This window comes from Gadus morhua, chromosome 16 (assembly GCF_902167405.1).
Source record: "Gadus morhua chromosome 16, gadMor3.0, whole genome shotgun sequence".
Lineage (NCBI taxonomy): Eukaryota > Metazoa > Chordata > Actinopteri > Gadiformes > Gadidae > Gadus > Gadus morhua.
The window spans coordinates 14,735,892-14,754,021 of NC_044063.1; the positions used below are offsets into that span (position 1 = coordinate 14,735,892).

The following is an 18,130-nucleotide window of genomic DNA, read 5'->3' on the forward strand; positions in this document are numbered from 1 at the left end:
TTGATATTTACAGCATTTATATTGTTGCCATTAAACAGATATTTCACAGGTGATCATCACAATAACATTACGCGCTCCAGGAAGTAGTCCTGTGGATCTGTGATGGTAAAATAATATGTTGCTTTACTTCTGGATGTACAGTAGTGCCTAACCTGTCATTTTTTTTAAACCTGAAATATGAAGTATAAACCTAGCCCTCACCATAGCAATTATTTGAAGTTTACCACCGAAAACTGAATTTGATCCAAAAAGATTTAAAGGAATAGCCTTTGCACTCGCAGCGTGTACAGAGAGTAATAATTTCTGAATTGGCACATGGTCTTGACTTGTTAATCATACACACATAAGTGGACTTATAGACCCCAAAGAGAAGTCTGTGCGAGGCCAAGAATAAAAATAATTCTCTTCGTCCATCGTCGACTTACAAAGAACGTCACCATATATTGCATTAAAAGGGACAGTTTGCTTATTTGAAACATCTTTTTTTTTAATGTTTTACAATGTAGGGTCAGCTTGCCATCATCAACACAGTACCATCTGTCTGGCCGGGAATAACGTTTTTCCTCCCATACTCCAGTGAGTCCCTCGGTGTAAGCAGAAAGCCTCATGCTTTGCCTCGCCTTCCTCTTGCTAAGACCAGCATGGGAGGGGGGCTCATGTGTGAGCTGATAGAATACAGCCATGGTGTTGATACCTCTCTTCAGCACTATTGGACGTGCCATTACAGATGTGCATCAGAACGGATTGTGGAAGGTACCCACATGACATCTTTACATCCAAAAAAATTTAAGCATACTTCTATTTTGTTATACTAATGAGAAACTGTCCCTTTAATGGTTTCGGAGAGACAGAAACTAAAATGAACAGCAACAGGTGTGAGTGTTTACATAGCCTAGAGATCTATGCATTATCCAGCTGGCAGACAGCTAACCCCTCTGAGGATTTAGAATACAGAATGGAGGGTAACTAAGAGAGAGCTCATTTCACCAGTGAGACCGGTTTCCTGGTAATCTTTTGAACATTTGAATAAAATGTCTGTAAATATGATGCCAATATATAGCTTATACAATGTACAATATATGTAAAAGCTATAGAAAACAAAATTAAGAAATTTTAATTTTAAACAATTTCAAATAATTTATATTTATTTATGTTTCTCGCAACTGCATAATTTTGACCTGTGTTTGCCTTTATAACCTCTTTGAGGTCTGCATAAAAGTGCTAAAGCTGGTCATCTTTGAGGAATTTCTACCTGTACGCAATTACCATGATCGAGTTTGATACAACCAGGGTTTTTTACAATTGACCTTATTACCATTCTCTCTCTCCTCCACACACAAACAGACAAACACACAAACAGACACAGACAAACACACAGACACACAGATGCACCGACACACAGACACACACACTCCCACACACACACATACACACACACACACACACACACACACACACACACACACACACACACACACACACACACACACACACACACACACACACACACACACACACACACACACACACACACACACACCACCAGCCCAAACCGTTCTCCTATTCTGCAGCATCCATGGTAACCTTTCATATCTCTAATATTATGAAATAGAACTGAAAATCAATATCATTGAATGTATGTGATATAATTATGTAAAACACATAATAGTACTCCTGTCTGTTTAATTTGTTCAAGAGTTAAAAAAAAGAAAACAATTCCGACATTGTAAAAAAAAAAAAAAAACATGGAATAGGACTTCTGAGGTCTTTACAGGTATTTCACAAATATACATCTTCTGAACCGCACGGTCATCCAGTCAACGTATCGGTAATAAAAACTATATGTCTATAACAAATATACAACATAAATACTAAAAGAGACTTTATTTTAAATGTTCATATATTAAAAGCTCTGGAAAAGGCAGCAAATATGGACAATAAGGCAGATCCGTCTTACACACACACTCGATGGTTTCTAGTCTAGCCCACGCACACTGAAACATGGTGAAGGATCTCTGTAAAGGGTTTCAGACGCTCTGTCTCCATCCTCTCTTGGTTTCTCTTATTTTCAGAGAAATCAATAGGGAACAGGGAGGGGGAGAAGGGGGACAGAGAGAATGTTTGAGAATTGGCCTTGATTTACTCATATATATATATGTATGTATGACATAAGGTGTGTCTGTGTGTGCGTCTGTGGTTCTGTGAGCCAATAGGGTTAAGTGACTCTACTGATTGTCAAATTGTCCCCTGAACCCCCCCAAAAAAGCATAATCTTTTGTAAACATCATAAAAGCAGTTAAATAAATATGTTCCTGTTAATATGTTTCTCCTGTAAAAATCGTGATGAATAATTTATTCCTTGAAATGCTGAATAAAAAATAATTTTCGAATGGTATAAAAAACCCGGACTGCATTCATTGAGGAGCGAGTCTGAATTGTGTAACTAATACTAGGTGAAGAAGATAATAAACAAGGTGCACATACAAAATACCTTCCTTAGCGTAAGGTGAGACACAGACGGTTTGAGTTGAGCGTTGACAAATTGGAACCATTTAATTCAATAGAAGCCGTTACAAAACATTGTACAGAATGGATTTAGCACTTCATGTAGGTTGAACATGTCGGTGTCGTCTTCTTGATATCGAGTAGTCGTTTTTTTCTGCCTCGTGTGTGTGTCAAAGTTGTGTGTATTGTGTGTATATATATCATATGGTGTTTCCACTCAACAGTATGTGCGTTTTCTTTTTTTTTACAAGTGTGAATGTGTGTGGGTGTGTGTGTGTGCTTGCTTGTGTGTACGGATGTGTTTTTACAATCATCCCATCGTCCCACATCATCTCCTTATGAACTCGTTCTCAAAATAATGTCCCGTCCCCCCGTCCCCCTCCAGTGTAGCTGTGGTGGAGCAAAAAGACACAACATGTCCCCTGCTCCCTGCATCCCGGCCTGGAGACAAAGCAGCGCATTGCATCTGTCCCCCAGAGTCCACTGAACCTGTCTCTGTCTGATCCGCTCACGTAGGGACCCCCCCGTCAGCGGTGCATGACGTCCTCCCCCTGCTAAGCTATCTAGGTGGAGGACAGCGGACAAGAGAAAGATCTCTCTTGCTCTCTCGCGCGGGGGGGGGGGGGGGGGTGATTGGAAAAAAAGCTGTCACCAGCCTCTCCTAAAAACCTCAGCAAGAGCACTGAGACTCGCCGTGATCCTCCTCATCAGCATCTTAGTCACCGTCCTCGTCACAATCACTGACCCTCCCCCTCGTCCAGGCAACCGTTGATACATTGGTCGTCGCTGCCGAAGGCCCCCTGGGACTGCAGCAGCTCATACTCCTGATCCAGGAAGTCCAGGCTGTTATTGCTAGGCAAACCCCGGATGGTGAACTTGTGGGAGACTTTAGTCCACTGCTCCCTGTTGGCGGCCACCCTCTCGTACAGCTCCGTGGCCCTGGGGAAGAACTCCGACAGCAACCTGCGGAGGCAAAGGGTGTGCAGGGGAGAGAGAGAACCAGGAGGAAAGGTTAGAGGAGAGAGTGGAGAGAGTAGGGATGGGAAACAAATACGTGCACTGAAATCCAGTTGTTTGCTTAAAGGTCCCATGGCATGCTACTTTACGGATGCTTTAATATAGATATTAATGGGCCCCTAACACAGTATTTGAAGTCGTTTCCGAAATTCTGGGGCAGAATTACAGCCACTACTAAACGAGGCAGTTGCACATTGAGCTTTCCCCAAACATGCCGTTTTGGTGTCTGTAGATTTGATGCAAATGAGGAGGAGAGAGGCGGGTCAAGGAGGAGGGTGGGGGTGTGGCCCTGAGCAGCTTGTGGCAACGGTACCATGAGCTCTGTTTACAGTGGATGTATCGCAGTGGCCAGGCGCAGACAGCTTTTGGCCGTGTTCTGTAAATATTGTAGAACCCTCCAGGTGCTCTGCAGCTCTATACCTAAATAATATCATATTATACATAGATATCTACATCATATAATATATATTATCACGGCCAAAAGCTGTGTGCACCTCCAGACGATATTATGAATCTCAAACAACAGTGTCGAGTTTTCTGACGTCTTTAGTTCTTCCAAGTCCACATCAATCTGAAGTAGACCCCGGCAGCGGGCAGCACTTAGGCACCACCGCCTCCTGTGGCGGGCAGCGCAGAGGCGGTGGTCCCTCGGCAGCGAGCAGCGGGAACACGGGGCTCAAGCGGGAGACAATCGCAAGCAACAATCCCTTTCTCCTCCATGTCGTGGTTCATGCTCTTGAGGGAGTCAAAGCCAAAGTTCCTTTCCCCCAATTCCTTCTCAACCATGGCTGAGACAACCCACTCTACGAGTCTCGTTGTGGAAACACCAGAGACTTGAGTCCGAGGTGTTATGCGCCATACCACCAACAGCAGAACGTTATCCAAATAACAAAGTGTACAAAACTTGCGTTACACTCCTGGATCTATCTATAAATAATAATCTATGTAATACATATCATAGAATATATATTATCACGGCCAAAGCTGTGTGCGCCTCCAGACGATATTATGAATCACAAACGACTGCGTCGGGTTCTCCGACATTTCTCTGGTTCTTCCACTTCCACATCAATCTGAAGTACAGACTGAACCGCCCGCTGCCCGCTGCCCGCTGCCGGGCGGTGCTGCTTCGTGGTGTTGGTGCCTCGCGGCGGCGGGCAGCGGGGCTTAACGATGGCTGAGATTACCCCAACTACAGTCTCGTTGTGGAAATACCGAGACGTCAAAGAACCACGTGTTATGCACCATAACACCAACAGCAGAACGTTTATCCAAATAACAAAGAAGTGTACAACACTTACATTGTGTGTAATCACACACACACACACACACACACACACACACACACACACACACACACACACACACACACACACACACACACACACACACACACACACACACACACACACACGTGGCGCTCGCATGGTCGTAGCTCTTTGGCGGGCCAAATTCTCTGGGCTGGCAAGGCAGAGAAAGGGGTGGTGGCATCTCCCCTTATGACGACATACAGGGAAAATTCCAAAACGGAGAGTCTGGGCTTTGTTTTTTCAAAGGCGGAGCAGAATGCCTAGCGCTCGTTTTACACCCAACGCCATGGGATCTTTAAAATATTGAGGGATCTTTTGAGGTAAAGGTAATATCTAGTAGAGTAGATAGGAAACACTTGCATAAACACACATAAACAAATGCTAATAAGTGCAAATCCCTGCTACTATGACATTCATTTTTTGCAGAGAGTATTCTCAACGTCAATTCTGAATCCATAATTTCTGTGCCCCATTTCCCACTTTAGCAAGTGGGGGTGGTGGCCCGCAGTACTCTATGACCTATATTTAGCGTGAGTCTCTTGCTCAAAGAACAATGGGGCTTACTTATAGATGGGCATGGCGATGTGCTCCATGAAGCTGATCTGTAGCTCTGGGATGTAAGCCTTCTCCCGGTCCATCATCTCACTGGGTCGGTTCCCCATGGCTTTTTCCTACACACACAAAGAAACACACAAGCAAGTGCGCACACACACACACACACACACACACACACACACACACACACACACACACACACACACACACACACACACACACACACACACACACACACACACAGAAAAAAATACACACACAGTTTAATTGCACATTACTGCAGATTCTTATAGATAAAAAAAATATATCACAAACATGAGAGACCCTAACCCTAAACATGAGAGAAGGTTTGGATGCTGTTACATACCAGATCTCCTTGTGAGAAGAACTCCTTGTAGATCAGCTCCTGCAGGGACACACAGAGTGATGGACAATAGAGTTCAATAGACAACATCAAAAGACGCAACTTTAAATAACACCACATATCACCTATAAAATTCCAAAAACCTTCCCAAATTTCTTTTGAAAAAGATATGGCCCTTTTCCAGCCCATTTAACACCTTTAGTCATGAAACAGGCAACTGACCGCTATCTTGCGCGTGGTCTTCCAGCCCTTGGTCTGGTCCGACAGGTCACATGACGTCATCAGCAGGCACAGCAGTAGAGAGCGATGGGTCTGATTGTTCTTGTTGTAGCCAACTGAAACACACCCGGCGTGAAACTCACACTCTCAAACAGGCTGTGTAACTTCACTATCACTTTTTTTCACCCATCAGACATCTTTTATCAAATAACATTCAAGACACTGTTATTCCAACCATTAGGCAGGCGGGCTGATATGCTTGATCATCATCATCATCTTTCTCTTAATATCTGCTAACAATAATCCCCGGAAAATGATTTCCATGTTCCAACCTTTATTTCTGTTTAATGTTGGAGGACTAACCCAAAAGAGCTATTTAGAGGAAAAAAACATCTAAATAGCCTTGTGTTACAATTACTGAGTGCTGGTTCAGCAAATATGGGATCGAGTGAGACCTATTTTACTAGTCTAACACTGCTGCTCTGAACTAATAACCCAATAATACTAATCCTAAACATAATCACAACAACGATGATACCAATAACTGAACTAATATGAGCTATTCCACAACATTCCCAGGTACGTACGATCAGCAATCCTCTGGAGGTCCTTGAAGATACGGAGGTGGTGAGCCAGGTCAGTAGCCAGAATGATGTCTCTCATAAGATCCAACATGCGCTGATAGTCCTGATATCAACACAGTCGTACAGCATGTATGAGGAACCATGTGACCAAAGACTGAAGTGCTGTAAGGAATTTGGAATGCGATCACAAACAAGATGGTTGATGTTCAACACTGTCACCCACCCTCCTTGAAAATTTTTCGAAGATGTTGCAGCCGTGGGTGTTCAGAATGGCAATAGCCTGGGCAAAGTGGTGCCTCTGAATGAAATAATCACACGATAAGACATGAACAAAACAGTGCATTGATAACGTTAGTACATTCTAAAGGTAAATGATAAAAATGAGGCCAAATGGTTATGGCAATATGAGCGGCAATTCACATAGCTGACCACTAGAGGTCAATAAATCGTCCAATAATATCGTTCAATAAAATAGGGATATAATCATTTAGGAGAAAAAATAACTACAATCAAGTCTGCCACGAATACTATATGAATGGGGCTTTAATTACATTATGACATAACGGTATCTATCATATGAAATAATATAAAGCGTTATGTGGGCTCATTTCCTCATCCTCTCTTCAAAGACTGATTATAGGGCTGTGAGTGATTGAGGCAGAGTGTGAGAGACTTGTGATTGGCCGGCAGCCCACCTCCATCACAGAGCCTTCAGAGCTGTAGAGAGCAGCCAGCACGGATTGCTGTGAAACCAAAACAGGAACACACATACATCAGGCCAAACATCACTCACGCAATTTGTATTTGCCTTCTGATATCGGAAAAAATAATTTTCTGTAATGGAAAAATAAATCATGGCTAGTGCTTTTTTGTGTCGGGTTCTGTCAATTTGAATGGCTAGAGGCAGCGGCTTATTTGTATGTGTGCGTGTGTGTGTGTGTGTGTGTGTGTGTGTGTGTGTGTGTGTGTGTGTGTGTGTGTGTGTGTGTGTGTGTGTGTGTGTGTGTGTGTGTGTTTGTGTGTGTGTGTGCGTGTGTGCATGTGTGTGTGCATGTGTGTGTGTGTGTGTGCATGTGAGCGTGTGTGCAAGTGCGAGTCAAGCTTCAAGCCACAGTTTTTCCTAACGGTCAGTTTCTTTGTTCATGTTATGATGTGGAGCTTGCGGAGCGTGTTCTGGTTCCCTGTATGCGTGCGGTCGTGACGACGGTGCGACTTTCTTACCGACGCGACCTGGAAGGAGTTGGTGGTGCCACGGTGGTCCAGGTCGTGACACATGCAGGAGACAAAGAGCGCAAAGATCTCTATGTCCCTGGAGAGGACGGAGACACCACGTCACGTCAGACACCTCATATCAATGACAGTTACAAAGCTACCGTAGAGTGCAGCTAAAGCGACAAATCAAAATGTCCTGTGAACTATTTAGTACCAGCTAGTATATTCAGACACCCTTTTCCACAACAAATTTAGATAAGTTGCTTTAAGGAGCAGTTTGGGGTTAGGGTATCTTGCTCAAGGATGCCTACAGGCTGATTGTTGACCATCGCCTGCCTGCCTACAGGCTGATTGTTGACATTGGCCTGCCTGCCTATAGGCTGATTGTTGACATTGGCCTGCCTGCCTATAGGCTGATTTTTGACATTGGCCTGCCTGCCTACAGGCTGATTGTTGACATTGGCCTGCCTGCCTACAGGCTGATTGTTGACATTGGCCTGCCTGCCTACAGGCTGATTGTTGACATTGGCCTGCCTGCCTACAGGCTGATTGTTGACATTGGCCTGCCTGCCTACAGGCTGATTGTTGACATTGGCCTGACTGCCTACAGGCTGATTGTGGACATTGGCCTGCCTGCCTACAGGCAGGTTGGGGTCATTGGCCATCAAACCAAGGACCTTCCGACTAGGATTCCCGCCACCCTTGGCCGCCACACCGGCCCGCCAGCCCCCTCCCTCATGTACTCACTCGAGGTAGTTGGCCAGGCCCAGGTTCTTGTAGAGCAAGTAACAGAAGTGTGAGACCGAGAAGGCGTGCATCCAGTTGTGGTAGGGAGGATCCCGGTAGCCTTTCTTCACCATCAGGCAGAACCTGTCACAGAGGCACGCTTCATGTTAGAGTATCCCCACCTGCCTCATTAAAATGCCCTGGTAGGATACCGCCTTGAGTCATTACAAACATGAAAGCCTGCATGCATAAATCAGTTTTATTAAAATCTGAGGGATGATTTGGATTAACAAGCCGGATGAGGCAGATTTAGGACAGGGCTGATGATATCAAAGATGATGAATGATGAATTTGATGACCTATTGCCTGCTGTTACCATTGTAATATTATCCTTATTATTCATGATACTGTAAGATGTAATAACCATCCCTCTCATTAACCTTTCCCTAACTCTATAGCCACCAGGGGGTCTGGACCAAAGAACAGCCGCTTTGATGAAAGCTTTTTAATTGTGGTACCTGGCGAGTGTGCGCAGGTCTATCTTGTAGGTGTTGATGAAGCCCATGTCCTCAAACATGCTCAGAATACCCTGTGGACACACACACGCACCAGCACAGGGGAAATCACACGAATGACAACACTCTCACCTTGCTTCCTCTCTCTCACTCCTGCTCTCTCTCTCTCACTCCTGCTCTCTCTCTCTCTCTCTCTCTCTCTCTCTCTCTCTCTCTCACTCTCACTCTCTCTCTCTCTCTCTCTCTCTCTCTCTCACTCCTGCTCTCTCTCCCTCTCCCTCTCCCTCTCCCTCTCTCTCTCTCTCTCTCTCTCTCTCTCTCTCTCTCTCTCTCTCTCTCTCTCTCTCTCTCTCTCTCTACCTCCACGTACTTCTGCTTTCATTAATCATCTTTATGACCGTATCTCCATCGCCGTCCTGCACCATATCCCTTCTTTTTTTCGGCAACAAACTTTCTGCCACTTGGGTTCCATCTGTTTAGTAATCTTAACGCCTCTCTAGTTTTCCATTGTAAAAATATAAATCTCACCCCCCACCTCTCCCTATCTGACTCTCTCTCTGTCTCTCTCCCACACTCCCTGTTTCTTTGTTATCTCTGTTTTCTTTGTTATCGGCCTCGGCTCCATTTTTCCTCTCTCTCCATCTCTCTCCCTGTCTGTGTTCCTCTCTCCTTCTCTCCCTCAATGTGTACCTCAATGTCAAGGTGCTTCATCGGCACCGAAACCATCTCATAATTGGATAACCAAAGCAACAACAAAGTCGTAAAGAACCCGTGTCTCTCCGCCCCCTACCATGGGAGTGGTGTCGTCGGGGAGGGAGCGCGGCGTGTACGTGAACTCAGCGAAGCACGAGTGGATCTCTTTCACTGGTTCTATCCCAACCACCAGCAGCTTGGACACCTCCTCTTCCGACACCTGGTGGAAATACACAATTATTTATCAAAAATATATCATAAAATTACATATGATATAAGATATTAATAACAACAATATATTTATTCATAAGAAGAAGATAAGCTTGCTATGCCGGTTTACTAAGATCCAAGGTTTCTGTGTTTGTGTGTGTTTGAGCATGCCCATGTGTGTGTTTGAGTGTGTGTAAATCCATGAATGTGTGGCTGCAAGCGTGTGCGTTTGCACAGTTCGTGTGTGTGTGTGTGTGTGTGTGTGTATGTGTGTGTGTCTGTGTGTGTTTGTGCGAGAGTGTGTGTGAGCATGCCCAAGTGTGTGTTTATGAGTATGCGTGAATGCAAGAGTGTGCAAGTGTGAGTGCGTGTGCCTCACCTTCATGTGGTACATCATCATCTCATTGGCCAGGTGGGATCTGAACTGAGCTTCATGGACCTTCTTGTAGAGCAGAGACTGCAGACGCAAACAGAAGTGACACGTTAACCCCATCACAAAAAAGCCCTGACATATGTTTAACATTGAGGAGCAACTCCAATATTGCCATGAGGGTTGATAGTTGTTACTAGGCTCATTAGATGCATGATCTTGCATTCACTTTTGCAAACAGATTTTAAGATTCCACACCATGCACAAGCATGCAACACTAATTGATAATTAATTTGTGTTTAAATTATTAATGACCTGCCAAGTGGTCGTTATATCTTCTGATATATAAATATAGATATATTTTGGGGCAGTGCTACAGGGCAATATTTTCCAGGGGAGGATTAGTTAAAGTGAAGGTGAAAATGTCGCACGCTAGGATGCATTTTTTCATTTGCATTCCACTCTTCAAATATTGGTTTTAGTGTCCTATATGCATCACTGCACACAATTCTACGTAATCCATTTACATGCATGCACCTCTCTGAAGGATACCCAACCCAAACTAAATGGCATTGGTTGAAAGTAATCATTGACGTTGATCAATATTTGATTATTGCACAGGTGAAGGCCAGGCAGGAGAGGCTAAGAGGCCAACAAAAGTAATAAATGGAATTATTCAGATCGGATCGATTTCAGTTAGTAAGGTCACTTAGCCTGAGTGCTGGTTCAAGATTCACGTCTTGAACATTACACAACCACGTCAATACCTCAAAGCTGCCAATGGTTCTTGCAGCAAAGCAGGCAAAGAAAATACTCAATATTTACGTCTAAAAAGGAAAAATAGTTAATGGTAATTTGATCTATTTCTCGAATCTTATCCAACATCATCACCATTATCATCATCATCATCATCATCATTAACATTAACCTCATCATTGTCATCATCATCAAAAAAACATATTTCCTTTCATGCAATTCACTTGTACTTGTGTTACATAATTTGCATTAGCATACTCCTCAATTTTGCAGCTCGATAATTCAAGCAACAAAAACCTTACTAGAAATATTAGAAAATCTACAGATTCAACACTGCTAGACGAAGCAATTGATTCCAGAAGTGTTGTTTACTCCTGCAAACATTCACATTTGTATGGTCTTTATTTGTAATTGAAGATAGTTGAACAACCATCTTTCATTGGAGCTACTTCAAGAGATGCAACAGTATTTGTAAGATGGGCCAAGGTATAGTACATCCGGAAAGGTGTAACATGTGTCCTGCTAGTCTTTATGAGGCTCAGATGCCCCTAAATAAAAGGTGATCCTGTCTCCCTTTTTATTGGAGCTTTATATATACAGTATAATTACACAGTGAGTGGCCTCCATAGTTAAACCAACCTGTTCAAAACATTGTTAGTTTGCTTGGGCTGTAAATCTGAAGGTGTCTTTTGGTAGTGATCTACATGATGGCAAGTAGACTCGTCAGAGTGTGTATGTGTGTGTGTGTGTGTGTGTGTGTGTGTGTGTGTGTGTGTTTGTATGTGTGTGTGTGGGTGTGTTGGTGTGTTTGTGTGTGTGGAAAGGGTTTGGGGGGTTTGGGGGGGGGGGGGGGGGGGGGGGTGGACTCACATGGGCGATGCTGATGCCACAGTAGATGGAGAAAGCATTGGCCAGATCTTCATCAAAGCGATTAAACCATGGTCCGTTGGTTTTATTGACCAGCTCAGCCACTCCGATAACCTCTGAGCAGGGAGAGATTGAAAGTGCAATCAGGAGGATGGAGAAGAGCAGATACCACAGGAAAGTAAGAGTAATGCCGAAAGAGAGGGATAGAGAGAGAGAAATAGCGAGAGAGAGAGAGAGAGAGAGAGAGAGAGAGAGAAATAGAGAGAATGATAAAGACAGAGAGAGAACAAGGGAGCGAGAGGGAGCATACGAAAAGGGAGAGGAAAAAGAAGGTGAGAGAAAAGGGGTGAAAAAAACAACGGCAGATATGAGGAGGCAGTTGGAGCGAGAGAGGGAGACGGAGCGTGAGGTTTGAAGGAGAGCATAATTGCAGTTGCAAGCGGAGAGATGAAGGTGGAGAGATGGAGCGTAGTCATGAGCGTTGGTTAGCGAGAACCCCAGGAGAAAGGGAGGAGGTAGGGGGGGGGTTGGATGCTAGATCAAATATTGAGGGATAACATACGATTCACCAGTGAAAAACGATCCCTGACAATGTGTGATGAAAGTGGGTTTGAAGGCTCCGCACGCAAAAGGCAAACCTAACGACTCGGGCTTTGAGCTTTTAACGCTCGCATAATGATCTTCTGCGTGTGCACAGAACACGCATCCTCTGAACGCAGAACGAATCAGGCGCTTGGTGAACCCCGCGTAAAAAGTGCGGTCCCAACGCACTCGCCTTATTTACACATCGGAATAAAATTCCACTCATGTGCCGCCGCTTTCATTTTCCCTCGCCCCTGCCTCAGGCTGCTTGGGAAGTGAGTCACGTTGGGTGGCACAAAATTGAGCTTTTCCAATCTGGTGTGGCGGCGGCGGCACCGAGACACCCAATGGACAGGGGGGGGGGGGGGGGGGGCTCAGTGGTGCATGGAGCGGCGTGCTCACCGTTGTTCTCGTCCTTGATGGGGAAGCAGAGGATGTTGCGGGTCTTGAAGCCCGTGCTGTCGTCCACCCCGCGGTAGAACAGGGGGTGGGAGTAGGCGTCCTTGATGTTGAGGGTCTGGCCGGTGGTCGCCACGTGGCCCGCGATGCCCTGGTCCGCCGGGATACGGAACTCCTTCTGCACACGCACGCACACAAGCACACACACACACACACACACACACACACACACACATGTGGAGATAATAAGAGATATGCACATACATATGAAGACACAGGCACAAAAATAGGCACAAATAAATACACAAAGACAGAAAGACAGACAGATAGACAGAAAGACACACACACACACACACACACACGCACGCACACGCACACACACACACACACACACACACACGCACACACGCACACACACACACACACACACACACACACACACACACACACACACACACAAAGAAAAAAAGAAAAACACACAAACACACACACACATCCATATATGGAGATAATGAGCGAGATATGCAAATACATATGCAGACAGGCACAAATAAATAAACAAATGGACAGACAGAAACAACCCCCCCCCCCCACACACACACATACAAAGAAAACACATAAATGCACACACAAAGAAAGACACACATACAAAAACAAAAAAAACTATAACCCAAACTAAAATAATGTGTGTAACACACATGCCAGAGTGTGTGTGTGTTACCTCCTCATCGCTGACAACTCCCCCGTCAAACACCTTGGCCACCAGCTCATGGCTGACGCGGTCCAGCAGGAACACAGAGCAGCTAGGAAGGGGACATGAAGGACAGAGCAGGACATGAGGAGACAGGAGACACCTCGGAGGGGTGCTGAGGGTAATAACATGGACGTCTTTCTGTTATGACCTTTGAGGTCGTGTTTGTTTTGTTAGAGTGGTTCATTAGTAATTGTGTTTATGGCAAGTCGTTTGCCATGTTAATTTTTAATTGATACATGTCCTTACAAATGGCTTATTGTGGGTTTTGGAGTTATTGCAGGCTGAGGTCAGAGCGGAAAACTTTATGTTTGCCCTTTGGTGGTGCTTACACTTGGATAGTGACTATGAGATAAGCAGTTTGTAAGCTGCTACTCATTTAATGGGACTTAATTGCAGTTCACTTCAACACTCCTTGGAAAGGAAATCTTGAATAAATGATTTAGAATGATAGACTCATGTAAGAGACAATATAATGTGAGATACATTTGCACTCACTATCAATCATAAATGCATGCATACATACTGACACACTGAAACACACACACACACACACACACACACACACACACACACACACACACACACACACACACACACACACACACACACACACACACATATAAGTAAACACACACACACACACCAAACACACACAAATGTTAAGAATCAATCAGAGAGCTTACATCTCTGCGTCACTGAGGTTTCGGGCTTCCACTATAATTTCCTGCAGCAGCACAGACACGTCGTCTGGGAGAGAGAGAGAGAGAGAGAGAGAGAGAGAGAGAGAGAGAGAGAGAGAGAGAGAGAGAGAGAGAGAGAGAGAGAGAGAGAGAGAGAGAGAGAGAGAGAGAGAGAGAGAGAGAGAGAGAGAGAGAGAGAGAAGGGAGGGAGAGAGAGACAGACACAGAGAGAGAGAGGGACAGAGAGAGATAAAACAAGTAAAGACCCAAGGGATCAGGTGGTTAAGAGGGAGAGGGAGAGAGAGAGGGAGATGGAGAGAGAAACAATGTAAGGAAGATCAGGGTGCCAAAGCGGGGTGAGAACAGGTTACGGGGACAGTAGAAGTCAAATGTCATTATTATGATCCTACATGATCCGCAGTAATCTGCGGTCTACAACGTCTGTGTTCTCCAGAGCCAAGAGCCCTCTGCGCATCGCTACAGAAAACGACTTGCAAATGGAGAATTACTACATTATTCCTTGGATCAACAACTACAGCAGGATCGCTGCAAGGGAAGGGATTTTATCACGTTTCAAAAGCAGTAAACACCAACAGAAAGAAAAATGGAAGTAACATAATAGTAGTTTTATAATGTTCTTTCTCTTTAAATAAAAACTAATGATCATATATATCATGATGATTATACTTATAAAGACAATAATAACAAAAAACAAAAATGTGTATTCTAAGTATAATTGCTATGACCACTATTATGATTATTGTGATAATGCTCATGATTATTATTATGATCATTATATATGGAATTCTGTTCTTGTTATTGTATATAGAAATAGACGTTTAGAAGCAACAGGTGTGTGAGATACTGTATTGTACTGTATTGAGTATCTTGGACAATAGAATGACAGGCAGACAAAAGGATGTTCATGCTCTGTCTTTAACACCAGTTCCACAACTAGTGGAGTCAATGTACTGTACACCTGCAGCGTTATAGAGACGGGCATGCAGACCGGAGGAGGCATACACACACGGACAGGACTTACCCAAGTGTGTGAAGAGGTTCTTGGCCACTTGTAACAGAGCCTGTGCAGAAAATCAAATATCAACAATTGGATTTGAGCACCTCCTTGTAGACAGCCTCGGGTGTGTTTATATATATATTATAGTGTGTTTGCTTGTGTGTGTGTGTGTGTGTGTGTGTGTGTGTGTGTGTGTGTGTGTGTGTGTGTGTGTGTGTGTGTGTGTGTGTGTGTGTGTGTGTGTGTGTGTGTGTGTGTGTGTATAACCTTAAATCACTGCTTGTATTCCCTGTCTATCTACAACTCTGCCTCTAGGCCCCAAAAGCACTCAATCCACACCTCCCTCCTCACTCTCTCTCTCACACTCTTTCTGCTTCTCTCTTTCTTCTGGTGTATGTCCGTGTGCGCGTGCACGTGCGTGCGTGCGTGCGTGCGTGCGTGCGTGCGTGCGTGCGTGTGTGTGTGTGTGTGTGTGTATGTGTTTGCTCATCTCACCTGGCACTCCACTTTGAGTTTCTGCTCCTTCTGGAAAGCCAGGGTTGAGGTAAGGACAGTTGAAGTATAGCAGAAACAGTGTTGAATGGCGTGCTCGTCTGCCTCTGTGTGTCTGCACACACACACACACACACACACACACACACACACACACACACACACACGCACACGCACACGCACACGCACACGTACACACACACCCACGCAAAAGCAAGCATGTGAATAGACATATTATAATAGATTCAGGCAACAGAAGGTGACCTTGAGGTAGCATTGCAAAAACTGTTGCTAGGACACACCAAAATATGTAATAGTCAAGCATCACAAAGCATTTTTTGATCATTGATCACTCCAAATTCTTCCTTAGATTGTGGAAAATGTTTTATATGAAATATGCAGATGTTATGCACCAGGGGATGCACACGTGATGATCATAGATCATGGATCTTAATTCAAAGTACGCCACTAGTACGGATACAGATCACCAAATAGTGAATACAAATGAGCAGCGCTTTAGCATCCAACTCAGTTTGGAAAGCCTTCGGTCTGGAAGGACATGCTGACGCCACCCTGCCGTGTCCCTACAGCTAAACATGCTGGTTACCATGGAGACATGCCATTGAACTCATGCTTAAGAATATATAAAATGTCTATTGTACGAAATATCCCCTATTGCTCATTTGGAGAAGCTTTGATGTATCAAAAACTACACATATTTTCAGCTAATGCCAATTAATGTCACAATGATTAATTTAGAAAATGTGCAATGAGAGCTCAATGGTGTAAAATAAAAGCATTCCAAACGACTAACGGCCTAGACAAAATATTCCAGAGAATAAGCTGATGAAAGGATCAGACTAATGTAGAATGATGACTCGGGTAAGCTGATTGCAGTTAGCCTATTGAGCCTCAGGGTGGCAGTGGTACATCTATCTGGTGGTGCGCATTCGAAATATGCTGTTTGTCAAAGCCATGATGACAGAAGTCAAATGATGGGATAATTGCCATTTGAAAAAATCGTTTTTTATATTGTTAAAACAAAATTAGTTTTTCATTCGCTAGTAGCAATTGCGGCTGTTATACCTTTTTTTTCAGAGAGAATTGTAGACATATCAATCCAGCAATTATTTTCAACAGTCGTGCAACACAACCAATGGTTTCTTTGAAAATGGCATACACAAAAAATAAATAACAGAAAAAAATAAACCAAAACAATTTGGCTTTCCAACCGATCTTCACATTCTGAACATAATCTGAGTTAATCGTTCTCTCTCAGCTACCGCCTACTGCACATTCAATATTTAATAACATGCATTTGGAGAGATTTTAAGCCCCAACACAATTGCTTTGTGTAAAGCAGGCTTAAAATATGTTTGTGATCTCTGTGACATCTGAAAGGAAATCGATCCAAATCCATAACTATTTATAAAGTTATGAATATTAATTAAATGAATCAAAAATGAATCTGGAGGTACAAAAAACAAACAGAACCTGAGCAAGCACACTGTGGTCCTTTTGGATGCAGTAAAGTTTTGCAACACCCTTGAAAGTATTTGCTGCGTATGTCATTCAGGGATAGGCACCGCATACGGCCGCATATCTTAGGTACGCATGCTTCCACTGAGGTGTGCATGAGCGCTATTGGAGCTGTGGACACATTTATCACATTTGCTTTAGTAATCTGGCGGCTGTTACTATGGTAATGAGGTGCCCGCGCGGTCATCAACGGGGCTCACAAGAGGAGAATTCAAGGATATAATCCTTTCTTTGACATCTGTCTGAGAAAGAATGAGAGAGTGCAAACGAGGGATGTGTGTGTGTGTGCGTGTAAGACTGTGTGTGTGTGTTTGTGTGTGTGTGTGTGTGTGTGTGTGTGTGTGTGTGTGTGTGTGTGTGTGTAAGACTGTGTGTGTGTGTGTGTGGGTGGGTGCTTGCGTGTATGTGTGAGTGTGCTGGCATGTGTGCGTGCGTGTGTGTGTGTGTGTGTGTGTGTGTGTGTGTGTGTGTGTGTGTGTGTGTGTGTGTGTGTGTGTGTGTGTGTGTGTGTGTGTGTGTACGTGTGTGTGTGTGGGTGTGTGAATGCGTGTGTGTGGGTGTATGCAGTTAGATGATTTGGAGACAGGAGCTGAACGGCACTAATCTCTAATGCTAACGGAAGCATATGGTGTGTGACAAGAACACAGAGAGAATAGATAGATAGATAGATAGATAGATAGATAGATAGATAGATAGATAGATAGATGGATAGATGGATAGATGGATAGATGGATAGATGGATAGATGGATAGATAGATAGATA

The 18,130-nt window shown here is 44.0% G+C and overlaps 1 protein-coding gene across 3 annotated transcripts in view; it reads right to left on the bottom strand.

Annotated features, from left to right (window-relative positions):
- Positions 1-1,663: 1,663 nt before the first annotated feature.
- Positions 1,664-18,130, bottom strand: part of pde2a (phosphodiesterase 2A) — a 130,447-nt gene continuing 113,980 nt past the window's right edge. For all 3 annotated transcript variants that reach the window (XM_030380510.1, XM_030380511.1, XM_030380512.1), the window contains 18 exons: positions 15,832-15,943; positions 15,361-15,400; positions 14,322-14,385; positions 13,606-13,687; positions 12,888-13,062; positions 11,907-12,019; positions 10,290-10,367; positions 9,798-9,920; positions 9,011-9,081; positions 8,514-8,636; positions 7,776-7,863; positions 7,250-7,297; positions 6,778-6,852; positions 6,558-6,657; positions 5,974-6,086; positions 5,755-5,793; positions 5,397-5,503; positions 1,664-3,468 (listed from right to left, as the gene is read on the bottom strand). In XM_030380510.1, coding sequence (XP_030236370.1) covers positions 3,243-3,468; positions 5,397-5,503; positions 5,755-5,793; positions 5,974-6,086; positions 6,558-6,657; positions 6,778-6,852; positions 7,250-7,297; positions 7,776-7,863; positions 8,514-8,636; positions 9,011-9,081; positions 9,798-9,920; positions 10,290-10,367; positions 11,907-12,019; positions 12,888-13,062; positions 13,606-13,687; positions 14,322-14,385; positions 15,361-15,400; positions 15,832-15,943 — 1,777 coding nt within the window. In that variant the 3' untranslated portion in view covers positions 1,664-3,242. The remainder of the gene's footprint in view (positions 3,469-5,396; positions 5,504-5,754; positions 5,794-5,973; positions 6,087-6,557; positions 6,658-6,777; positions 6,853-7,249; positions 7,298-7,775; positions 7,864-8,513; positions 8,637-9,010; positions 9,082-9,797; positions 9,921-10,289; positions 10,368-11,906; positions 12,020-12,887; positions 13,063-13,605; positions 13,688-14,321; positions 14,386-15,360; positions 15,401-15,831; positions 15,944-18,130) is intronic.